Raw genomic sequence first — 26,701 nt, forward strand, 5'->3', positions numbered from 1 at the left:
TTTCTCCAGGGCATGGCATGATGACAAGTCGCAGTGATATCTAGTGGTCACCATCACTATTGCAAAAGGGCTGCCTGAGCGCTCCTTTCCTTTCAGGTAATGGAACCTCTCCAACAGTTTCTTCTTTTCTACTTTCAGGCTGCTTGCTGGTAACAGATTGGATGTGGGTTCTATTAATATCTTACTTGTAAAAAGGGGATCAGGGGTGGGATGATGGGAGAATAATCCAAATTTACAAGGTCTTGCTCTAGCCATCAATTTGTGGTAGACGACCTTTAAAAGTATCAATAACAAAACGTCTGACAGCTCAGAAAATGTACAAACTACAAACATCTTGAAATGGCAGAGGACACAGCACGGAAAACAATGCCTGTCTCTTCAGCATCTGTGTCACCGATCTCCCAGGCCAGCGTGAAGTCGTTTCTTGTGTAGTCGTGACGGGGGGGTTACCTTCAGACCGAAAGGAGAAGTGTTACCACTTCTTTTTCCTGCTCTGCTTTCAGACATCGTGGGATGGTGATGCCCTTTTGTGTTAACACTGTGAAGGGGATCCAGCCCTGCTGAATGGGGTGCCGCTAAGAGATCCAGCTCTTACGCTCAGCTGGACAAGCAGCCTTCCTCACACCAGCATATGCCTCCGGCGGTGCAGTGCCAAGTGGTCTGACCGGGAGAAGCTGCGGTCACAGTCTGCGCACTTGAATGGCTTCACTCCCGTGTGTTTGCGGTAATGCCTCGTCAGTTCATCCGAGCGCGCGAACTTCCAGGTGCAGCCTTCCCAGGTACACTTGTAGGGTTTCTCTCCTGGAAGAGACAAAGGGACATAACGCCGTGCTCCATCATTTCCCCTGAACAATCTAGCCAATGTGATTATCTGGGGACACGACTGTTCTCAGTGGATTTTCCGTTTGGTGGTCCTTTGTCAAGAAACCTAGCCACCATTGCCAGCAGGTCTTGGGGCGCACAGATGGGGGTTTCGATCTAATCTCTCTTTGCGGTGACAGTGGGGAGGTTACTTAACACTTGCATCTTCAATTATGGGTAAGTTACTTTGCAGTCAAACTATCAGGAGGCATAAACTGGTAACTCTGGTGTATAATCACCATGGGTAGACCAGAAAGGCATGTGAGAGAGCTCTACCTAGGCTGATGTGGCCAAAGGATTGAAACTCACAAAGAATTATAAAGGGTAATGATTTGTATGCTTTGTTGCAATACTGCTCTCAAACGTGCATCACTTAGATACTTAAAGGCTATTTTAGGGTACACTGTCCTTTTATCAGCCACACAAAATTTCATCAAAAGGTAAAGCACTCTACCACCCCCAGAAATTAGGTACTTATTATTTATAAAGTTATTATTTATACTATGTATAAACTACTGTTGTCCATGGGGTCGCAAAGAGTTGGGCATGACTTAGAGGTTAAATAACAAATAAACAACTGTTTGTCTCCTGGGAAAGAATCCTAGATATCTTAGTAGTGTGAAGTTTAAATATCTTCTTCAGGGACTTAAGAATTAGGCCAAGTCCTGAGGAATCATCAGGTTGGTCTGAGTGTTGAAACCCACAGCAAAAAACAGTCCGAAGAAGTATGTAATTTGACCACATCCCTCAGTCAACTTGTAAAGACAGTAAAATATGCAAAGGCTTTGTTGGGAAGAGATACGCTATCCGCTGTCCAAATGGGTTCCCGGGGGAGAGAGACAATAGCTGACCCAGGTGTGCTTTTTCCTGGCTCTCATTCAGAATGGAAGCCCTGTCCTCAGGTAACCCCACAAGAACTGATCTCTCTTCTGCCCCCTCCATCCAATAGTTAACCACACACTGCTTGGCCCCACGTGGAGTCTGGTGAAAAGGCCTCAGGCAGGGAGCAGAGCTATTGGCTGACCCCAACATGTGTGTGTGCTCAGTCGCGTCCAGTTCTTTGCAATCCCATGGACTATAGCCCACAAGGTTCCTCTGTCCATGGGATTTCCCAGGCAAGAATACTGGACTGGGCTGCCATTTCCTTCTTCAGAGGATCTTCCTGACCCAGGGATTGAACCCCATGTCTCTGGCGTCTCCTGCTTTGGTAGGCAGATTCTTTATACAACAGCCACACGACTTTTAGACCCCAAGATACAGAGCTGCAATCTCCTGAAAGAGGGAATGGCAACCCACTCCAGTCTCCTTTTCTGGAGAATCCCAGGGACAGAGGAGCCTGGCAGGCTACAGTCCACAGGATCACAAAAGAGTCCAACATGACTTTAGTGACTAAGCACACAAACATACAGAGTTGCAAAGTGAGTTTTGTTAAATCCATTTTACAGGTGATAAAACTGAGGATGAATGTAGTGAAATAACTTGCCTGAAGCCAGTAAATAGATGTGTTTGGTTCCAAACTCAGTGTTTTTCACTATGCTCCAAATTCTTTTTCCCATCGAAACTTTGTCACATCCTCAGACAATGCTGATTCTACTTTCCAATTATTCAACTCGTATTTCTATTGTCACCTATCACAATATATCATACAGATTTTGTCTAGATGCTTTTCCCCTTTACCAGTTTCTGAACATAGAGATTAAGAATCACACATCTATTTCTGTATCCTCAGAGCTTAGAGTATGTGTTAAATAGTGTTTGAATAAATTAATAAAACTGCAATACAAACACAGACATGCTCACACAGAGGTGTGTACACAGGCAACCACTAAGCTCTGTAAATGAGATGTACAAGTCATGCCTACGTGGGAAAACTGGACTGAACCAGACTCAGCAGTTTTTGTTCAACTGTTAAATGAATGTTAACTATATAGGTCCTTTTGGGATCAAGTGGCACTTTCACAGAACCGCATGAATAGTACAGCTCAGTTAACTCTAGAAATACTGGTGCACTAACTGTGACCCACAGAAAGCTCCAGGTTACTCTGGAAGGGCTCCTGTCAAGTAGATGCCTAATGACCAGCTTAATCCAAAACCTCACTTCTGACTCATTCTGGATGTTCTCTAGAGACAAAAATCTGCACAGACAGGTATTGACTGATCAGAATTTAACAGAAATTTTTTTAAAAAAGAGTCAGCAAAACCCATAATTTAAGAAGATCGGCAGTCCACTATACAGTATATCCAGGCTTCCCAAGTGGCTCAGTGATACAGAATCCATCTGTGATGCAGGAGATGTGGGTTTGATCCCTGGATCAGGAAGATCCCCTGGAGGAGACAATGGCAACCCACTCCAGGGCTCCTGCCTAGGAAATCCCAGGGACAGAGAAGCCTGGTGGGCTACAGTCCATAGGGTCGGAAAGAGTTGGATATGACTAAGCATGCACGCACATACAGTATATCCATGGTAACTGCTAAAATACTTTTACTGACGTGTCATCACTACATGCTTTTGAAGTTTACATCATGAACATAGGTTCTACTAAGCTGAGCTTGATAAAAATTGTATCTTCAAAAGCACATTCATTTTTGGGGCACTAAGACATTGTCACCAACAGGCATCTCCTAGATATCTCTTGTTGTGTATGGAACCAGCTACAATGAGTACAGGTCTAAGAAAAAAAGAATAGAAGATTTTAATTGAGGAAAAGCACTGCTCAGTTGTGTGCTGAGAGGACATGTGTTTCTATCTTGCTGGGAAAGTGCAGTATGAATATGACCAGGGTTAGAAAAGCTGCCATACTCTCATCTTGCCATTGCAGTTAAAGTGAGAGGAAGGGGCCCCAGACCTGGGATGGGCCTGGAAGTAAGGAGAGGTAATAGAAGGAGACAGGTTTCTGTTTCAGAGCAAGAAGGATGCTAGAGGCTGGCATGGCCATCATGGGGACAGTCTGTTGTCTTGGGGACTCTCTATATTTCCTTGAACACCAAATTTAGGCACCTATTTTCTCCAGTTTCTTCCCCAGATTATAACAGACATACTCTTACTTTTAATTTGACTGTTTAATAATGGTACTTGTGCCCTTTCCACTTGAAAATCTATAGGAGGTGTGGGAAAATGTGGCCCCCAGGCCAAATCCAGTTGGCGGCCTGTTTCGTGCAACTTGCAAGCTAAGAACAATTTTCACACTTTTACATCATTGAAAAAAAAAAAAAAAAAAAACCACCAAAGGGCTATTTCATGGCATGTGAAAATCATATGAGACTCAAGTTTTAGCATCCATGAATAAGTTTTTATTGGAACACCATCTCACTCATTTGTTTGCATATTGTTTATGGCTGTTTTTCAGTGACAGTGAAATTGAGTATTGCAATAAGAAGGTATGACCTGCAATATCTAAAAGGTTTACTACAGGAAGTTTGCTGACCCTTAATGTAAGTGAAGGGTACCTCAGCTTGGGGCAGGCTTTCTGATTATGTTAACTTTATCAGGTTATATAACATACATTGCTAGTCTGGGATGGGTAAGTGAGGGAATATTTTGGTGATAAAATAATCACTTACTCTTAACTCAGGATCCTTGACTAAAATTCTAACAGTCCTCTCAGTAATGAACACACGTGACATGTCATGTCCATTGCTTTAAACTGAAGGTTCTGGTTCACGAAATGAGTGATTCTCTAAAAAGCCTCACCCAATTCCATCAGGGTTTTAAAAGTCTTCAGGATCTCGTCTGCTCATTATAAAAGCACACTAATGAGTAAATCTTCCTTATGAGGATGAGTGGGGTCAGGAACATCTCTGTATGTTTTACCTGGTAACCAAACAGCACTGATTCTACAGTGATGGAGCCTCACCCAACTCCATCACCTTTCAATACAGCTGTGCCACCATGACCACCATGCAAGATGACCAACTATAATTCTACTGAGTCTGGAAAGGAGGACACACGTGAGGAAGGATCAGAAAACAGGAGCTCAGATGTTTGGCATCATTTCTCAGGTGGACATTTTAAAGGATAAGCAGAGAAAACAACTATCGCAAGGATTTCTGTGGGCCCACAAATATGGAGCAGGAGACTTAGTGCAAAATCTGGGAAGTATTCTGTGAGGTGGAATCAGGTACAATAATGGTCATGAAAGACAAGCTCACCAAAATATTTAAGAGGCAGATATAACCCTACTTCATGAATAAAACCAATGAAAATAATATGTAAGCTTATAAGTTATTAGGGGATAAGTGGTTAATGCACACATGCTCAGATGGGTCATGTCCCACTCTTTGTAACCCCATAGACTACAGCCCAGCAGGCTCCTCTGTCCATGGAATTTTCAAACAAGAATACTGGAGTGGGCTGCCATTTCCTCCAGGGGATCTTCCTGACCCAGGGATCAAACCTGCATCTCCTACATTGGCAGGTGGATTCTTTACCACTGAGAAGAATATAAAGTGGTGAATGAATGCATAAAAAAAAATAATGTAAATATCCTCATCTGGGGTGGGGAGGGTCAGAGAGAACCTGTATCAGAAAATAGTAAACAATTATGTGAGCAATAGATGAGTTTTCCTTGAAACTTTCCTTACAAAAATGTATATTTTCTTTTTAGTATTCAGAAATATTTCTTGTACAGTATTTCTTATACCCATTTCCTCATTAATAAAACAAGAGTTTGGGTATTCTATCTCCATACTTAGAAAAAAGAAGAGGGGAGAAAAAGAAAATAAGATCTTCACATCTTTCTTCACAACTAGAGGCTGAGGTCTGGGGGAGAAGGGAACAAGACGGCTGCTCAGACCAGGTAGAGAGCAGGCTTCTGCTCCTTGCTCAAGACTGACCTAGGTTTCTGTTGTATCTGCTGAGTGCCCAGCATTTCATTAAAAAATAAAGATCAATCAATGCTCTCTCAGGACTAGTTAAGTTTTAAAAATGGATACAAAAACAATGCATAGGGACTACGACCTTGTATCGAAACTGGATGTTATAGTGTACGCTTGTGCGTTGAAGCAATTTAAGCAGTACAATCTTATAAATAAATTACAATAAGAGAAACTAACTTCACAATGTGAGTAAACTAATTAAGATGATAATAAGTTTGTAAGATATACTGTAATATGTATAAATGAGTCCTGAAAAGATATAATGGAGAGAATCCTTCATCCATCTGCCCTTCTTTCTTTTAAATCTTACCAGAAAATAGAACACTCACTCTAATGTGGTGGGGACAGAAGAGGAGATGAATTTTCCATGTATAGTTTCCTATGGAAAGGGTTGATTTGGACAATAATAGGAGTTGGACATCTATCTCCCAGGATCTGTGCTTCTCTGATGCACAGCTGCTCTGCAGCAGTCTGAATGGTGGTGACAGTAAACAGAATTTCTAGCAGTTTCTTCAAGAATGGTGAATTGTCCTTAAACTCATCTGAATCAGAATTCTGCAAATGTGTTATTCAAAACTGTTTTTCCTAGAAATAGGCTAAAAATAAAATAGCATGCCCATCTTTTTTTTTTTTTTTGTCTAACTCACAAATATACTTAAAATTCTCAGGAGCAAAGTCTTTGAAAATGTATTTAAGTATTTTTTCAAAATAATCAGAAGTTTTGCTTCCACCGTCAGATCACCTTTGATTTTTATTGCTTGTATTAATCCTATGGAGTAATAAAATGATAGGAAATGGTGTATTATATGTCTTCATCAATAAGTCTTACTGATTTTTTTTTTAAGTCCAGACATCAAGTTGCTAATGTCTAAGAAAAATCAAAGAAAGAAGATGGGTAACACTACGCTTACCCTGGGGTGCAGTTATTTTAGGCTTTTGATTCTGAAGTGAAGGTCTCTAAGTCCCATGACCAATTCATAAGCCATTTCTACCTTTTGACCATTTTTCAGCATAACCTGTCCTCTTTCAGTTCTTTATAAAAACTGATCTAAACTATGAAAATCTCTGAAAAAGGAAAATGTTAACCAAAACTAATAACAAGCCCTCCAATTTCTTTAAAGGGTCCTGAAAAGATTAAAAAGAGAACATACCCAAAAAGAGGGTCTGTTAATTTCTGTTTGAAAACACTCTTAATTCCACATTGGGGGTTCAAGTTAATACAATTTTTATATCCACAATGGCCTCTGTGTGTGTGTGTGTGTGTTTATACACGTATATATTCACAAGCATTATTTAAATAATATTCTAATTAAGTATCCTGGGAAAATGAGAACTCTCATCAGGGTTTTTTTTTCTTGGAACAGTCAACAAACTGACTTATTATGAGAACTGCTGTCTCTTTCAGTTTTGGTTAAAAAAAGGCTTAAGAGTCACTCAATGCATTTCCATGACATTTACCCAGCAGAAGGCATAATAAAGTCTAAAGAAAACACCAGGTATTGAATGGATTCCCAAAACCCATGAAACAAAAATAACTTTTTCGGGTACCTCCCGTTTCACCATCTGAAATGCTGAAAGGTAAATGTGTCCTGAGACAAAAGACAGGTGCCTTTTCATATTAAAATGACGTGTGAGCAACACCAGAAAAGGAATGTGCAGTTTGCCCAAGCTCCCGGTGAAACAAAACGCCCATGTCCTCACATCAGCTTTTCTCTATTATTTTCTCAAGCAACCAAAAAAACAAAACAAAACAAACCACCTTCTCCAACAGGAAACACAGGCATGTTCTTCAGTGCCGAAGTGTACTTCTGAAATGTGTCCCTCTTTAACTTGTGTAAAGTCAGGGGGGCCCCAGACACTGACAAATGAGCTTCATCACACTCAAGACTCAACATACTTGCTGTGACAATCGGTTTCACTTGAGGAATGGTATTTGCATATGAGGGGAAAAAACACCAGAATCAAGATTCCTATCTTGTCTTCTGGTTTCTGTCACATTAGTTCATAAGAGTTCACAGAATCTTAGATCTGGAAGGAAATCAGGGACTTTGAAAATGAGGAAACAGAAACCTAGAGCTGAGGTTACAGGCCCTTGGCTTGTCCAGGGGTAGACGAGGCACCTGCCTTCTTGCTGGTGTTAAAGAGGCAGAAAATAGCACGGGCTTTAAATGCATGGGCTTCCCTAGTGGCTCAGATGGTAAACAATCTGCCTGCAATGCAGGAGACCGGGGTTCAATCCCTGGGTCAGGAAGATACTCCGGAGAAGGGAATGTCTACCCATTCCAGTATTCTTGCCGGAGAATTCCATGGACAGAGGAACCTGGCGGGCAACAGTCCACGGGGTCACAAAGAGTTGGACATGACTGAGTGACTAACACTTGGAATGCATGGTCAAGCGGAATGCATGGTCCAATAAGGCTCAGTCGCCAATCTGTGACTGGATCTCAGGCTAGAGAGTAAAGCTTTCTGAAACTCCATCCGGACCCAATCCCAGCTTGCTGGTCTATAAAATGGGAATACTCGTCCAGTTGTGAAACTTAGAAATATACGTGCCATGTGCCCAGCAAATGAGAGGTGCTCAGTAAAGGATCCTGAATTCTACAGTTATGAAATTCAAGGTTTTTCTGTTTCTGCCAAGAAATAAAAATAACATGAAGCTAAAAATAAATGTCATTTGTTATTTTTCAGGAAGGAATTAAGATCTGCAGGTAAATGGATGCCAATCCTGATACTGATTTTTCCTAGTAAGTATAAAACTTCTTTATAGGCCATGCAGACCAAATTATTCTATAATTTTTTTGATTCATTTGGTCTTGTCAATTCAGACAAGTGATTAGTATTTTAGCATCCTCCCCAAGAACTGTCTGGACTGAATTAATTGACTTTCTGTTTCATTATGTGTAAACAAGTGGGCCTCTTCTTTCTTTTCCATACAATTCTATAATGAATTTCTTTGATAAGTATAATCTTTGCTACAGTAGATAGCATTTTCTACATATCCCACTTGGTCCTAAGAGCTGTATGGATCTGAATTCATTTAATGTTGACTCTTAACTTCCTCATGAAGTTGCTATAAGCAACCCACTTCACCCAGAGTTAGTATGTAGCAGGTGGAGGTGGGACTGGAACCCAGGATCTGACACCCAAGGTCACAGTCTTAACCATTTTCCTATAATGCTTCTCAATCTTAAATCGCTGCTTTCATAAACCAGAATATCCAGTCAGACCTGGCCAAGCAGACTGAGAGAATATGAATTTCTACTGATAGGAGAGACAATACGTTAACCCACAGGAGCCTAGCCCCCTGCACCTAGAAATAAAATACAAGGGAAGTGAAAAATATCCTATAATAAACATGTACTTCAGTGAAAGCAACAGTTCAAGGTCTAAGGGTGATTCTTTATTTGGCTGTTCTGAGTTTATATTTCCAGGTGCTATGTCTGTCCGACCCTTTGCGATCATTTGGACCACAGCCAGTCAAGCTCCTCTATCCATGGGATTCTCCAGGCAAGAATAGTGAGTGAGTATGCCAGGACCTCCTCCAGGGGATCTTCCCAACCCAGGGACCGAACCCATGTCTCTTAAGTCTCCTGCATTGATAAGCGGGTTCATTACCACTAGCGTCACCTGGGAAGCCCATATTTCCAGGTAGTTAGAGTACTGATCTTCCTGTTCCTGGTAGTCTTTTCCTCAGCTTCTTCTCAGACACCTTCCTTTACCTGTCACATAAATGTTCATTGAGATTCAGGCTTTGACTCCTCACCTGCAGAGGCTCTCCTTGGTACCCATGGCTGCTCCCACAACTTCTAAGGCAAAGATTCCCAAGTGTGACATCTCAGTCTCTCTCCCATGCACCATGGCAGGGGAGACCACATTTTCACTTGGCAGCCAGAAAGCAACTTCCATGTGACCAAGGTGTTATTCAGCATCTACCACTTAGACAAGGTCTGTTCCTCCTTCTGTTTTAGTATCTGGAAACAAGACAACCCTACCTCCTCAGGTATCAGGTCATACATCTCTCCAGCTGGAGAGATTTCCTGGACTCTTTCCTATCTGTTATTCTCTACCTGCCCCAACCTGATTATCATTATATCTGCCAGTTCTGCCTTCAAAACACTCTCTCCAGTTTATCTCCACGAAGATGGTCTGCCTCTTTTTAGAGTCTCCCCACCTTTCAGTGAGCTTCCCAGATGGCTCAGTAGTAAAGAATCTGCCTGCCAATGCAGTAGCCTCAGCGGCCATGGGTTCAATCCCTGGATCAGGAAGATCCTCTGGAGGAGGGCATGGCAACTTACTCCAGTATTCTTGCCTGGAGAATCCCACGGACAGAGGAGCCTCGTGGTCCAAGGGGTTGCAAAGAGTTAGACATGACTGAACATGCATGCACAACTTTTCATGAGTACTAACTTCTACCGGCTGTTTCCCTGTCTTGTGTCTTGCTCCCTCCAGTTTATTGTCTGTATTGTAAGGAAAACTTTCCGAAACAGTGTGATCACTCCACTCCTTGGCACCCTGGGCACGCCTGTAATTAAACCCTCCTCACACCCCATCCCATAGTAACAACAGCTTTCCCACTTGTCCATCATGCTCAGTAGTGCAGTGCTGAGGGTGCCTTTTCTATACTATTCTGCTCTGTGCAAACAGATGCTTGTTGATCAAATGAATGAAACAGCTTGAACTCAAATGCCTCCTGTTCTCTTGAAGTTTAACATACAAGAGTCAATAGAAGAGCAATCCACTTTGTGAAACAAAGAGCTTACTGATTGCACTCTACCCCTTCTACAACCCTTTCCCATTCCAATTAAGTAGAATATATATTTTGTTTGCTTTTTAAATATTTACTTATTTATGTGGCTGTGACAGATCTGAGTTGTAATGCACAGGCTCTGTAGTTTGTAGCAAGCAGGCTTGATTGCCCCTCAGCCTGTGAGATCTTAGTTCCCTGACCAGGGACTGAATCTGTGTCCACTGTATTGCAAGGTGGATTCCTAGTCACTGGACCACCAGGGAAGTCCCTAGACTATATGTTTTTGAAAGGGAAAATAACAGACTTTATTTGCAGTAAGTGTCATTTAAAGGTTGAGTCTACAAATAAATATCTCATTTTTAAAATTTAGTAACATGGTATGTGGTGTTAAAATTAGTAACATGATCTGTGATTGAATCTATTTTTTTTTCAAATGAGCATCAATTATTTTAATCTTTAAGCAATGTATTTACTTTATAATTCTTTTTATTCTTAGTGATGAAGGGCTTTTATTGAATTTATCGTAAGCCTTATACATAAATAATATTTTAATAAACTCTTTAATGGTAACTATATTTTCTACAAAAATACAGTTCCTTAATAGTTCCACTAAAGCCACACATGTTCTATTAGTAGTAGTTAATTTTATCATTCAGCAAAATTAAGCCAGGAGGCATAATCTAGTTACTCAGCAGGACATGAGAAAGAACAAGGACTGGGGATATTATTACCCTACTCCGTATAACACAGTTTTGATAGCTGAATGGACAAAATAAACCCAAAAGCAGAGGAAGGAAAATGAGGAGCATGGTGATAAGATCCCACAGTATTTTTAACTTTTCATTGTCACTGATGATCTGTGTGCTAACAAAAACAAAAAATCAACTCACTTAGCAAGCAGTTTATTCAACTGAGGTAATAATTGATAGACTGTCTTAGAAGTCTTTACTTTTCTAAATATATGAAAGAGATGACTTTAGTTTTTAAATAAGGTAACAGTTTAAAATCAAAATTGAATCAAATGTGAACAGCATTCATACTTATATTCAGACAACTGTAAATCTTAGGTTCACTGTGTTTCTAGGTAGTAGCTTTCGAACAGATTAAAATAACTCCTTCATAAATAAAAGTAAGTAAATACTTTCAAAACCTTTTGTTACTGATCTGATTTTTCAGCTTCCTTTTTAGAGCTGGCCCTTTCCTGCAGGTTCCAATGGGTAGGTGATGGTTGTCGCAGCCTTGCAGTTGGGACCAAAGACTCCTTCAGTGCTGCTACAGCAACCTGCATAAGCTCGCTCAGGGCTTTCCCATCAAGTGTTCCCTGACACCACTCTAACTTCAGAAAGTGAAGAGGAACTGAAGAGCCTCTTGATGAGGGTGGACGAGGAGAGTGAAAAAGCTGGTTTAAAACTCAACATTAAAAAACTAAAATCATGGCAAGGTGGCTCAGTGGTAAAGAATCTGCTTGCAATGCAGGAGACATGGTTTCGATCCCTGGGTTGGGAAGATACCCTGGGAAGAGAAAATGGCAACCCACTCCAGCATTGTTGCCTGGGAAATCCTATGGACCGAGGAGCCTGGCGGGCTACAGTCCATGGGGTTGCAGGAGTTGGACACCACTGAGTGACTAAACAGCAAGATCATGGTATCCGATCCCATCACCTCATGGCAAACAGATGGGGAAAAAGTGGAAGCAGTAACAGATTCTATTTTCAATGTGTTTATAAGTAGTAACTCTCTAGAACAGATTAAAATAACTCCTTCATACGTGAAAACAAGCAAATATTTTTATAATATTTATGTTACTGATCCAGATCTCTGCAGATATGGCTCCATTACAAGATTTCAAACCCCTTGCTGTCTTCATCTTTAAGGGGTACCCATTACTATTCAGAGAGCTATGTGCAGAGCAATCACTCAAGAATTGCTCTTTTCATTTAATTATTAATGCTGTTGGTCCTTGTCTTCTCATAGGCTTTCTAACAACTTCAGAAATTTTAGTTGATGCTAAAGACAGACTGGAAATTCCCTGGTAGTCCAGCGGTTAGAACATGCTTCCACTGTAGGGGGCTTGGGTTTCAATCCTTTGTCAGGGAACTAAGATCCTGCAAGCTGTGAAGCTTGGCAAAAAAACAAGACCAGTTCACATTAATGATGAAAAACTTTAAAAATAGACCATTTCAGGACTTCCCCAGTGGTACAGTAGTTAAGAATCCATGTGCCAATGCAAAGGACATAGGTTCGATCCCTGATACAGGAGGATTCTGCACGCTGTGGGGCAACTAAGCCCGCGCCCCACAACTATGGAGCCGGGGTGCTCTAGAGCCCATGCTCCGCAACAAGAGAAGCTACCATGATGAGAAGCCTGAGGACTGCAACTAGAGAAGCACATGTTAGCAACGCAGACACAGTGTGGCCGTAAATAAATAAATAGAAATTTTAAAAACTGGCCATTTAACATCCCCTTAATCGGAGAAGGCAATGGCACCCCACTCCAGTACTCTTGCCTGGAAAATCCCACTGACGGAGGAGCCTGGTGGGCTGCAGTCCATCGGGTCGCTAGGAGTCGGACACGACTGAGTGACTTCACTTTCACTTTTCGCTTTCATGCATTGGAGAAGGAAATGGCAACCCACTCCATTGTTCTTGCCTGGAGAATCCCAGGGACCGGGGAGCCTGGTAGGCTACCCTCTATGGGGTCGCACAGAGTCAGACACAACTGAAGCGACTTAGCAGTAGCAGCAGCAGCAGCTATCTTAATACTTCCAAGTACCTTAATGACCAACTCTAAACAGGTAGGGGCCACTGGCTAGACCTGCATGGAGTGTGGCCCCGCTGGGAGACTGGTAGGTTATTAGCAAACCTGTTGCAGACAGGTATAATGAAAACACAACGAACTAGAAAAAACTGGTTCTATAAAACTAGAATAACAGGTTTTAGAGAAACCAAAGTCTGCCTTTCAGCTCACCTCCTTGTCTACTCCATGACAGCAAAGAGCACCTTAACCCAGGATTCCCCAACTTCTAGGATCTTGTGCCTGATGATCTGAAGTGAAGCTGATGTAATATCAACAGAAATAAAGTGCATAATAAATGCAATGGGCTTGAATCATCCCGAAACCAACCCCCCCTTCCCCTGTCCGTGGAAAAATTGTCTTCCACAAAACCGGTCCCCAGTGTCCCAAAGGTTTGGGACTGCTGCTCTGACCTTTCCAAGGCCTTACAGATGCGATTAAATTATGGAAAGAAATAGCAGAGCTCTGAGCCTGACCCAGCAGGTCCTTAGGAGATATTGGCTCTCTCTCACCACTGGTCTCCGTGTCTGCTTTCAGCATTCCTTCCTGCTAACCATGCACCCCAGATGTCCTCAAAGTCTCCCTGAACCCTGCCCTCATGTCCAAGCAGATGCCACGCCCTGCTCTCTCGACTGCTCCACTTTTTCCCACATGGCCCCTCTCTGCCCACTGCGCTGCTGTGACAGGGACACATCCAAGTGCTCCAGGATTAGAGACGATGGAATTCTATGAGTGAAGTGCCGAGCGAAGGAGGGTGGTCAGAGAGTTTAACAGACAAGGAGACACTGAGGCAGTTTCCAAAAATAAACAGAGGTTTACCAACTCGAGAAGAAAAAAATGGAGGCACCCAGGCAGGCCATTTCAGGAAGAGGGCTAGAATGTGCAGTGAGCTCTGTACAGTCGAGCATGTTCGGAGACTGGTTCGTTTGTTAGTTTTACCCCCATTTTTTCTGCATTATATACATTTTAAATTAGTAGAGTCTGGAGCAAACAGTTGATTGCGATAAGAATACACTAAATTATCCAAACATTTTTTGCCTTGAACCTATTGCTCACATTAATAACATATATCCGTATCAGTATAAGACACATAATTTCAATTCAACAAATAATGACTGGGTCCCTATAATGTGTTAGTCCCTGCATTTACCGGGGCTTCCCTGGTGGCTCAGATGGTAAAGAAGCTGCCTGCAACATGAAAGACTTGGGTTCGGTCCCTGGGTTGGAAAGAGCCCCTGGAGAAGGGAACGGCTACCTACTCCAGTATTCTGGCCTGGAGAATTCCACGGACAGAAGAGCCTGGAAGGCCACAGTCCATGGGGTCACAAAGAGTCAGACATGACTTTGTGACTTTCACCTTCACTGCACTGACTGGGCATGCAGTGGCACTGGTGGTAAAGAACCCACCTGCCACTGCAGAAAACGAAACAGATGCAGGTTCAATTCCTGGGTCAGGAAGATCCCCTGGAGGAGGGCATAGCAACCCACTCCAGTATTCTTGCCTGGGAAAGACTACAGACAGAGAAGCCTGATAGGCTACAGTCCACGGGGTCACAAAGAGTCAGACACGACTGAAGTGACTTACCATGCACACACAGGGTAATTAGGCCACAACTTGCTATATTTATGTTCACAGTTAAAAAAATAGAAAACCTGCGATTCACTGAGTTAAGTAGCTTGTCTAAGCTCACCAACCAGTTAGGGGCCAGAGATAAACTTCTGTTTATTGACTTCAAATTTAGTGCTATTTCTATGATAGTTTCCTATTTCTTTGCAGTTACCAATACGGTGCATACTTGCAAGCTCTTTGGCTAAGATGTGCAAACAACTTATTCGCAGAGGATTTTTTTCTTGAAAAATGTCAGTCTGTCCTTAAGTGATTCATTATCTTGGCATCATTAAGCCTTATGCTTTATCTAACAATGAATCTAGACAGAGGGTCTGAAGTGGAGCTTTACATGGAATGAGTTATTTAAATAATGAAGATGGATGTGAGCATAGAAGCAGCACCCCACCGCCTGAAGGTAAGACCTAGCAACCCCAAGACTAGTGAACAAAGGCCAGCAAGATGCACTGCTGGCACACGGCTCGTGATTTTCTGTGTAGGATTTTATCAAGTCATTTCAAAATCTCATCCAGTAAAATGAGATGCCGAATTGGAAGCAAGAAACAGAGGAATAGCAATGAGAAGGGGCGAGGCAGATAAAAAGTGAAAAAGCAAGGAATCTACGAGCATTTCAGATCACAGTGTATGCATGTGTGTGCAGCTATTTTTGTTGCTGTTGTTCAGTCGCTAAGTCGTATTTGACTCTTGGCGACCCCACTGACTGCAACACACCAGGCTTCCCTGTCCTTCACTATCTACATGCACCATCCATCTGCAGTATACTACATGCACAGGCATTGTGCTGTGCTAAGTTGCTAAGTGTCCCACTCTTTGCAACCCTATGGACTGTAGCCCACCAGGCTCCTCTGTCCATGGGGATTCTCCAGGCAAGCATACTGGAGTGGGTTGCCATGCCCTCCTCCAGGGGATCTTCCAGACCCAGGGACTGAACCTGTGTCTCTTATGTCTCCTGCATTAGCAGGTGGGTTCTTTACTACTGGCGCCATCTGGGGAGCCAATGCACCGGTCATTGAAAAAAAGTGAAAGTGAAAGTAAGTGCAAGTCGCTTAGTCGTGTCTGACTCTTTGCAACCCCATGACATGAAATTACAGCACATGATATTACTTACAAAGGCTTTATTCCTCAAGGGAAGAGCTAAATAATACAACATTTCCTTCATTTGTAAAGGTAAGGAAGGACATAATGAAATAAATAATGAGGGACTTTTAAGTAAAAATTGGTTAGTATTTTTAAAGTATTCATATGAGTTACCTTCCTTGATGTGTAAAATTTAGATACAAATTACTTTTGCTACAGTCAGATAGATAAGAAATGTGACTGCCTTGTGTTCACTACTTTTTAACATTTAGGTGTAGAGTGTTCATATGAATTCAAATAACTATGAGGCAAGACTGGCTAAACAAGCCTCAAAAATTTATTAGAGAACAGGATACCAAGTTGAAAATTTCAAATTATGATTCATTTGAAACTAAATATTCTTACATGTTGAAATGATTAATACTTATTTTAAAAAAAAACCCTAGTTTTAAATCTTTATCTTGCCATTTCCTTGTTCATCATTAAATAATAGTATTTAGCAGAACAGGGACAATCATATCCTTTCAAATGTACCACTAGAGGGTTCCAGCTGATTTCTGGACCCTCTTAAGCCAGACCCAACATCTGGTTGCTGTGCGCCATCTAGTGGCTGTACGAATCAGTGGTGCCTGAGTGTTACTTCCTTGTACTGCATTTTATTTACAGAAAACACGATGGCACACATTTTTGGAAAATAAAGACAGTTATATATATATGTAATATCAAATTTGTAAAACCATTATCTCCTAAAATTCATATTTAGATCATTTGATAAGCAGTAAAATTCTTAAAATCAGAGAAATTCATTGTACATAATAGTTACGTATCATACAGATTTAAACGACCTTTAATTTCAACACAGTGCGATTCATTTAAATACACTGTACATGGCTTCATGCAGAGGAGACATACAATTCAGACTAGTGAATAGGAATAATTATTATACTTGCTGACGGTAGGGTAAATGTGATGGTCAAAATATATTTTTTCCTTCTACTGAATATGCCTTAAACAATTTGCCACAGGGAAATGTTAGTAGGCATTTAAAATATTTGGCCAAACTTCTATGCTATTATCTAAAATGCACATTCATTAGACTAAGTTATTTTTCAGTTTAAGAAGGTACTCCAGCATTTCTTGCTTTATTCTAAATTCTTTATGAGTATGTAGAAAATGAACCTCTTTCACACTCCTATAGATATGTTTAATTTACTTTATATCTATGTCCTAAACAGATGACTGATCATTTACTAAGAAAGCACAAAAGATCAAGTTACAGGCAGAATTAACGTGACTTTCTCAAAGGTAGTGTCTTGTTGCCCCTTGCTCACCTCCCATTGCGTGTGTAGTTCTCATAAGTCATCTGTTATAATCCCATACTTCACATTCATTATTACTGGTCACACACAAATACCTTACTCAATATGCCTGAAGCAAAGGTAAGGCTAAGAGGATATTTGCTAAAAGCAAAGCAAGCCAACCTGAATCCCTACAGAACTAGTGTTCATTTCATTTTGAGCACAAAGTTATGAAATCTTGCACGTAATTATAAATCAGAAACCAGTATGGGCTCACTTTGAACTGGTGGCAGCAAAGCAACCAAGTTTCATTCTTTCTTTTTAAAAGTACTGTTATTTGACTGGTGGTTTAGGAGCTTCTGTCTTGCCCAGTATAAGTATTTCTCTGCTAAGTGGATGGATGAATATGTCATATCTGGGTTTGGGGCAGAAATTTCCCAAGGACTTTTGGGTGGAGCTTTGAGATCAAGAAACATGGATCGGAGGTAGGACAAGTAGGTGGATTCTTAGCTGTAAGTTTATGAATTGAGACCCACTTGGATGGAAGTCTCCAGGACCACATCTGAGTCCTTTTTCCTGAACCTGTTCCATTCAGTACTTGATAAAAATGGAGAAGCTGAAGAAGAAACCTAAAATACTAAAAGCAAGGTGGGCAGGAAGGGGTTCTAAAGTCTTTTCGATTTATTAGAATAATGAGCTCGCATCAATCAAATGGATGTAGTATATACAGTATAAGTTTTTCTAAGGTTTGAAAGGGTATGTGCAGCTCCCACAGCAATAATTGTCCTGTATCTCCCACAAGAGATTATCCAGCCTGGGGCAAACACCTCAGTGAGGGAAAACCCGCCCCTCTCAAGGCAGCCATCATTTGACAGGTTCAACGACAAATACACCACCGCATGCTTTGGTTTAAAAGAAATGTTATTGTTACAAGGGAGGGAAAGATCAGGATTTCAGCAGTTTTTGACATAGATGACCTAACAGAGAAAGACAACTGAAAGCCTTAACTCTATCTTCGCATCTATTAAGAGATGTCCATTAACAAGAGCTCTTACATCAACTAGGGGGGTGAAAACTTTAGAAAACACAATGATATGTCAGAGTATACTTAGAAAAAAGTGGCTGAGAGAATTGAGGGTGTCTGATTTGGAGAAATGAAGATGCCAGTGGTTCATGGCAGTGTTGAGAGGAGCACCAGCGCCCAGAAGTGAAAATTAGTGTGACGGCTGGAGCTATAAAGTAGCCAAACAAAGCATAGCAGACAGTTCAGGGCTGTCAGAGACAAGGACTCTGCCCTCGGAAACATCATCCAACTTGTCTTGCAGAAGCAAAAGCTTTCTGTTACTCGATGAATTTAAGGAGAGGTAGGAAATAATACTCGACCGGGAGCCACTCTCGTTACCAAGGAGACAATGAGACCAGGTGTTGTGTGGATCAAATGAAAGAAAAGGTCTGTTAAGTGTGCAGAAAACTGCATAGTAGGGACTGGTTCTCCGTGAGAGATGACACCCAAGGGATTCCTCTAATGTGGAAATGAACTAAACTCCATGACATCAAAGGTCCATTTGGACCCTAGGAGTCAATGATTTCATCTTATTAATAAGCCACGCTGATTAATTCTGCTTCAGCATTAGAGGTTTATATTGCTTTGAATTACAATGCATACGTCACATTTCCCCCACTTTTACAATATATATTAAAACCTTCAAGATTCAATCCTACAATGCTATCACATTAAAATCCTTTCATAGCATCTCATTAAACCCTTTCTTCTCTTTCACTGTTCACCACTTGGATAATTGAAATAGAGGATGTCTGGTGAAAATGGAGCTAATAGTTATCTCAGAAAGTTCAAGGAAAATAGGAATAACTCAAAATACATGAGGATTCACTGATGAAAGGTCATCCTTTTTTTTTTCTCTTATAACTGAAATGCTCCCATAAAATGTCAGTAATACAACCTGATCATACTTACTCCTATGATTTGTGTTCATTATCTACTGATAGGATGAAATATGCTTATTCAACTTTTATGTCTATACTCATTCTTGGCCTTCATAAGAAAATTGAATACACACTACCATATATAAAACAGATAACCAACAAGAACCTACTGTGTAGCAAGGGAATTCTACTCAATATTTTATAATAACCTATAAGGGAAAAGAATCTGGAAAAAATAGATATGTGTGTATGTATAAGTGAATCACTTTGCTGTCCACCTGAAACTAACACTTTGTAAATCAACTGTACTCCAATAAAAAACTAACTTAAATATTAAATGGCTTAATTTTTCAGATCCAAAAACAAGAAAGAAAATTGATTAAAAAATAGTGCCTGATAACTTCCCTGGTGGTTCAGGGGTTGAGACTGTGCTTTCACTGCAGGAGCCACGGGTTTGATACCTGGTCAGGGAACTAAGTATCTCACATACCGTGTAGTGTGGCCAAGAAAACAAAACAACAACAAAATGAGCGTCTAAGAAATAGATGAAAACTTCTCCTGGGAGAGCTCAGGATCAGTGAAGAGGGAAAGAGCTGGAATTAAGAAGAAAAGGAAGAAGGGCTGGGAACAGGGAAGAAAGATGGGAAGGGGCAGTTTGCACACTGCGCTGAATTACCTTAGAAATAGCAAACGTATTAACGTGGTAGATGAGCAAGACTAAACTGCAGACTCTATAAAGCTTTTCTGAATTCAAGCAGCATCTTGTGCTATAACATCATCACACACACAAAGATGCCCCACCTCAATGATCAAAATCATGAAAGTCTCTGTAAAGAAAGCTTCAAACAATCTGCTATACTAACATGACTCAATATATGGCAAAGAATGCCAATTTAAATAAATTTGCTACCTCAGCTGGGAAACAGTTCACACAGTGTGGTTACCTTAATGTATCTGAGATGGGAGCACTATTTACATGGCCCCATGGGATCTGTTACACATGAAGCTCCCAGAGGTGGGTGCTGGAGCCAGATTCCTGTCCAGGGTAGTTACTGGACTGGGCTGTCTTGATCTCTGGTATGTTGCTACCAGGAATGCCTATGAATGAATCTCCCTCTTCTCTGAGGTTCACATGTTCCAGTCACCAGTCACTTTTCCTTGAAAAGGTTCCGTAATTGGGGAGGAATTTGGTCTTTGGTCTCTTCCCAGAGCCTCCTATCAGTGGTACCCAAAGGGATCCAGAAAGCAAGGCAGGCAGGGGATGCCAAGTGAGAGACATACATGGTAGAGGATGGATGGGGTGAACAGAGAGCTAAGTGAAGAACCACCAGCTTCTTTCTTGGGAGGGTGAATCGGTGGGAGCGTAGATGTGTTGGGTGAATGGATGGTGACAAAGTCAGCGAGTCACTTGTGATCTCAATTTCCTTCTTTGCAAACTATGAATATTAAAAATCCTCTCCATATACAAAAAAATACCAGTGAGAATCAAATGGAATCATGGAGAAATAAAGTTTTCAACTCCTGGCAGTGTTATGTATATGTCAATCTTATCTCATGTTGTTGTTGCTGTTTATCCGTTTGGTTATTTGGGGGATGAGATCAAGGGGAGAAAAACATGATCTAAGTGGTGGTGAAAATGCTAACTTTAAGAGAAGAAAATGATTTTATTCAGTTTGTTTTGTATGTTACGTGGACATTTTAAAACCTAGACAAGCATTAAGTGGCAACTCTGACTATGAAAAAGTCTAGACCACTGGGTTCACACTAACATAAGTCCTTAAGACACAGAAGAAATACTTGTTTCTAAATTTCACTAAGACTTAAGCCTTTTTTGACTAAGAGAGGGAATGCACCCTGCTCAGACATGATGGGTGAGCACAGAACACTCCAGCACACCCAGGGGTCTGAAGTCAAGCAGCCGGCCCTGTCTGGACTCTCAGTGACCCTCAGGTGAGAAGCCCTGCAGAGCTGTTACCTGTATGTGTCCTTCGATGAGCCTTCAGGTGAGAACTTTTTGTATACACTTTGTTGCAGCCCTCGAAATCGCATCTGTGGATACGCCGTTTTCTCGAGTCTGGGGATTCAGACCTTCTCTGGCGTCTTGTGCTCTCAATACTAAATGGTGAGATTGAACTGGAAAAAGAGAAAGTAGATTTAAATGGTGAGCAAACACAGCACCCTGTTTGGTTCCAGTGCCGTGAGCCCTGAGGCTCGCAGCCTGCAGCTTCATACAGACTCGAGGTCCCAGGTCCACGTTACTGCTGTCACTTTCTGGGACACGTTTCATTGCTTAATCTCGAAGGCAGGCAGCTTGACCTATTTTTGATGAAACACTCCTCGGGAGAGGAAGACATGCTTAAAATAACAACAGAATGAAAAAAGCAAAAAAGTACACGAAAGCAGTGGTGAATGAGTAGATCTCCATCATCAAAAGAAATTATCCGGTGGTGGTAGAATTATTGCCTAAAGTTCTGAACTTGCAAAGACACTTACAGAGAATATTTTAGGGAGACCTGCTACAGACAAATGACAAAATGAATGCATTTAATAAGTAACATGAGGGTCTGAATTGCATGTGACAACACATAAAATCATGTAAAATCACAATGTACGTTTCAAAACAAGTGAGGTTGGGCTGAAAGAAATGACATCAGTACATCAATAACATGACTCATGACAAGCTATTTTCGTTCTGCAAAATGCACCTGACATTTAACTCTTCCCGTTGGTAGTTTTTCACGGTGAAGAATCAAGTGCATTGTATTTAAAGATTAGCTGTACCACATTATGAAAAAAAGTTTTAACTATGAAATTTGGCCCTGACTTGTACATTGTTTAATCTTAATGCCACAGTAGAAAAACAGGATCAGTTTGTAATGTCAGGTAACAGATTAACATGTACTTCTTCCAACATTAATCTCTTTTGATTGAGATAGAAATGAAGAATATGACTCATTTTTTTAAGTTATTCATGAAGTTCTTTAAAGTTACAGTGAAATACAATAAAAAAGCAATCACTCATACTCCTACTATAAAAGATTTACCACTATTAATACTTTGACATTATTTTCTTTCAACTTTTCCCGGTTTCAAAGTTTTTTAAAATTACTTTTTATGAATAAATCAGTCCTCAAAAAAACTGAACACTACAGATAAAGATAACTTTCCCCCTTTTTCTTCCATCATTGTCCTGATCCCTTGTCCTCCCAGGCAAAATCTCTATCATCAGTTTTCTACAAATCCTTTCAATTCTTTTAAATTATGCTTACTGGTATCTGCATTCATGGAAACTCATTATACCGTGTTTTTAAAGAGACATATAGATAAAAGGCTGTTCACATCATTCTGCAAATTGTTCCACACTTGACTTTTGCTCACTCGACACTGAGGATCTGAGCTCTGTTTATACTGATACAGACACAGTGGTTTGTTCATTTGAAGTGCTATATGCCATAGTGCATGGATCCTAAGATGAATCTTTTCATATTTCAATGTCTCTAACTCAGGATGCCTCTGACATTTGATGGCTGGTCATGGTTTAATTGATTTATTTTATCTTTCTCAGCGGTGTATTTTATAACAGATGGTGTTTTAATCTACCTAGATCAGGAGTTGGTAAACTGTTTCTATAAAAAGCTAGATAGTGAGTATTTTGACCGAGAGTCATACAGTCTATGTTGTGACAAATCAACCCTGCAACTGTAGCATGAAAGCAGCTATAGATAAATGAGTATAAATAAAACAAATGAGTGTGTCTATGTTCTAATAAAACTTTATTTACAAAACAAATAGTGGACAGTATTTGATCCATGGGCTATAACTGGTTAATACTTGACTCAGATGAAATATGGGAGTAGTCCAATGAACATTCATTCCAGAGTTTAAAAATCCATTTCCTAAGTGATGGACATATAGATTTATTTCTAATATTTTACTGCAACATTGCTCCAGTAAACTTTAAAATGTCTCCTTCCATATGGTGGTGGTGGCTTAGTTGCTAAGTCATGTCCAATTCTTGCAACATTTTGGACTGTAGCCCACCAGGCTCCTCTGTCCATGGGATTTCCCTGGCAAGAACAGTGGAGTGGGTTGCCCTTCCCTTTGCCAGGGGATCTTCCCGACCCAGGGATTGAACTCGGGTCTCCTGCATTGCAGGCGGACTCTTTACTGACTGAGCCACCCAAGTTTTCAAAGCATCTTTTCACTTGTACAAGTAACAGATTCAGTAGCCAATGCTTTATATTGTTAGCTAAGATCAAATATAAATGACATTTATCTGCCTGTATCTTAAACAGTTTTGTGCAAGATTTCTATGAAGTTGAAGGAAAGAACATACAGGATGGCTAAGCCACTTTTTCAGCCTTCTTACCACTCAATGAGGCTTGGTGGTTTTCCACATCATTGACTCAGGGACTGGAGCTTGGTTGTGAAGAGAGTCAAAACAGTGTGACTGGTCTTTCCCATGAGAGAAGGGCTTTAGTCACTCCCAACAAGGTATGTTCTGGCATAGTGTGTGATTCTTGTGAACAAATTGACTCTATATGTGATAATAAGGCAACAGTAATTCACTTCTTGACTATTTAGTCATAAAAACAAATATGGATCTTGTCACTGGGGGCCTCACAAATAGAAACTTTCGTGTTGTGGTATGTTTTACACCTTTCAAATCGAGAATATGACATAGTATTTATGTCCCTCAAGTTATAACATAAAGCCTATAGTAAGAACATTTTGTTTTGTACAATGCTTTCTATGCATCTATGCATCTATACAGAAGTCTAAATGTAACTAAGTATAATCACACACACACATATTGCTTGGCCTGTTGATTTTAGCTATTTATTCTGCTATGTGTTCATATATGCAGAGAAAAGTAAAAAAATAAACCTAAAATCAATACTCAGTAACTACTAAGCAAGTCTATAAGGGACCAGGAAGGTAATGCTGCTATTCAGTCAGTCACTGGACTATATGGCGGGCAGGGAAGAAAAGCAGGGCTACAGAATGGCGGGAAACCACTTCACTCAGATTTCTGAATTTACATCAAAATTGAACACATGTTCGGTGGATGGCCTTAATGCTCTACAAACTTCATACCGCGGTTTTCCTCATTTTAAAGTGAAATGTTTTAGGACATTATAAAGAACAACTATCTAAAGATATCTGCATGATGATGATAAAAATAAGAGGTATGTGCATTGAATAAATGGACCCAACCAAGCTAACCTTAAAATGGCATTCAATGGGTAAGACTTCCCCTGGTTCCCCTTTTTAAATGGCAGAGATACCCTCAGATGTCACACAACCTTATGCTAGCCTGTACCTTTCAAACAAGAACTACTTATTTGATCTCTTTGTAGAAAGGCAGGTAAATGGGGCTGAAGTAAAAAAAAAGAATCAGAAATGCAGACGAGCTTCAAGAACACAGGAAGAGGAGAGAAAAACCCAACTCCACGGAGGACTGCTGCTGTACTGGGCCCACAGCACGACCCTGGGGTTGGGAGACATGGCAGCTGGGAGATAACTGGACTGGGTGTTTGGCCACGCCAAGTCCACGGCAGGAAATCTGATAGTTAAGATGCTGGTACCAAGTACTTTTGGGTCTCTGGAGCCAAGAACATTGTGGGCATTCAAGAAATGTTTGCTAAATAGAATGACTGAATAGTTGGATGGATGAATGGATTAATGTATTAAGTCAGGTATTCTTAATTCAATATAATCAACCAATTAATTAACCTTTAATTGGTTAATTAATCCTCACCAGGATCCTTGGACTTCAAGTCTTCTGATAGTGCTTACTGAATTCCTCTTACTTTCATTTCCCTGTTTCAAATTTTATTTTTTTCATAATACATATATTTTATTGAGGTACAGTTGATTTAAATGCTTCAGGTGCATGGCAAGGTGATTCAATTATACATATATTGTTTTTCAGATTATTTTCCATTATAGGTTATTACAAAATATTGACTATAGTTCCCTGTGCTATACAGTAAAACTTTGTTGCTTGTTGCATATCTATTTTTTTTGTTTCATATTTTAAATGCTGTAATATACAAAGTGGTGACTGAATACCAGGGATTCTGGGTAACCATTAAAATCATATGTTCCCATGAGTGTCTTGGTTCTTTGCTCTAACTTGAAGAGAACGGCATTCTAAAGCACGGCTTACAATTAAAATTTTCAGTGAAATTAAAATATTCTGCCCTTTCTATGCTTTCTGAGCCATGCGCCCTTTGTTTCCACAGCTTTTAAGGTATCCCCACATGCACTCACACTGACTTGTGTGCTTCAAAAGTTGGCCTTGTTCTGAAGAATGGAAATGTGCAAAAAACTACTGCCTATGCCAGCAGAGGATTCTTCCAATAATCCTTAGTAATAAGCTTGGTATGATGAAAACGGTCGGGACCATTCAGCCACTGAACACAGTCGCTAGTGTGTTCCCAGACATTGCACTAAACACATCCACACAGTTCATAAAGAATAACTAAAGGCCCACTCCCTTCCCCAGAAGGTTAGACCATTTAGAGAAGTGAATGAACACCCGAGAGGGCCTCACAGGCACTGCGTCGTAATAATTAGATGGAGAGAGAACAAATGAGTGAATCACACCTTCAGTGACACAATAGTCCCACTTGGAATGGTAAGTTAAATTAGAACGAAACCCAGAGAGGCTCGAAAAGTCACATCCAAGAACAGCTCTATTTAAATAGAAGGCACCACACAGCTGCCATGAAAGGAATGAAGGTTAACTGTAATCAGCAGGTAATAAAGGCCATTTGTCACGTGTGACCCGAGAGCAGTGAGACGCCCTTCACTGAAATTGGAGTTTCTACAGGAGTTAAAAGGAAAAAGCCAGGACAATCTTTTAAGACTGGGAAGAGGACACACACATCCTAAATTTTATTTTCTTTCTTTTTTTTTTCCCATTTGTTGCTTTTTCTTTTTTTTTTTCTTTTTTAACTTTACTATATTGTATTGGAAATTTTAAAACGAGCAGAAAACAGAGGGATGGAAGGTCCTTCAGCAAATTCACACACATCATCTCAACAGAACATCAAGGAGGAGGATTGAGGATAACAATGAGAGCCGACACTGCCAGAATGCCTGCCATGGGCCAGGCACTGCTCTAAATGCTTTAAGCTTCAAAGTAGCTCTTGGAGGTCAATATTATTAGTACCCTTAGTTTACAGATGAGGAAACCGAGGCAAAGGGAGGTTAAGATCAAGGCCAAAACTGAGTGGGTGACCACACCAGGATCTGAACCCAAGGACATCAGAATCCACCTGAGTTATTATGCTCTACTCACTTGGGTATTTAGGAATATAAACCACATCTAATAAAAGATGCAAGCATGAATGCATGCTAAGTCACTTTAGTCACGTCTGACTCTGTGCGAAGCCAGGGACTGGAGACCGCCAGGCTCCTCTGTCCATGGGATTCTCCAGGCAAGGATACTGGAATGGTGCCATTCCTTC

The 26,701-nt window shown here is 40.7% G+C and overlaps 1 protein-coding gene across 1 annotated transcript in view; it reads right to left on the bottom strand.

The window, feature by feature from the left end:
• Positions 1-272: 272 nt before the first annotated feature.
• The window catches only part of KLF12 (KLF transcription factor 12), a gene marked incomplete at its 5' end in the record, with an annotated part of 276,473 nt that continues 250,044 nt past the window's right edge, over positions 273-26,701 (bottom strand). The window contains 2 exon segments of the mRNA NM_001191270.2: positions 273-801; positions 21,199-21,356. Coding sequence (NP_001178199.2) covers positions 620-801; positions 21,199-21,356 — 340 coding nt within the window.

This window comes from Bos taurus, chromosome 12, assembly GCF_002263795.3.
Source record: "Bos taurus isolate L1 Dominette 01449 registration number 42190680 breed Hereford chromosome 12, ARS-UCD2.0, whole genome shotgun sequence".
Taxonomy (NCBI): Eukaryota; Metazoa; Chordata; class Mammalia; order Artiodactyla; family Bovidae; genus Bos; species Bos taurus.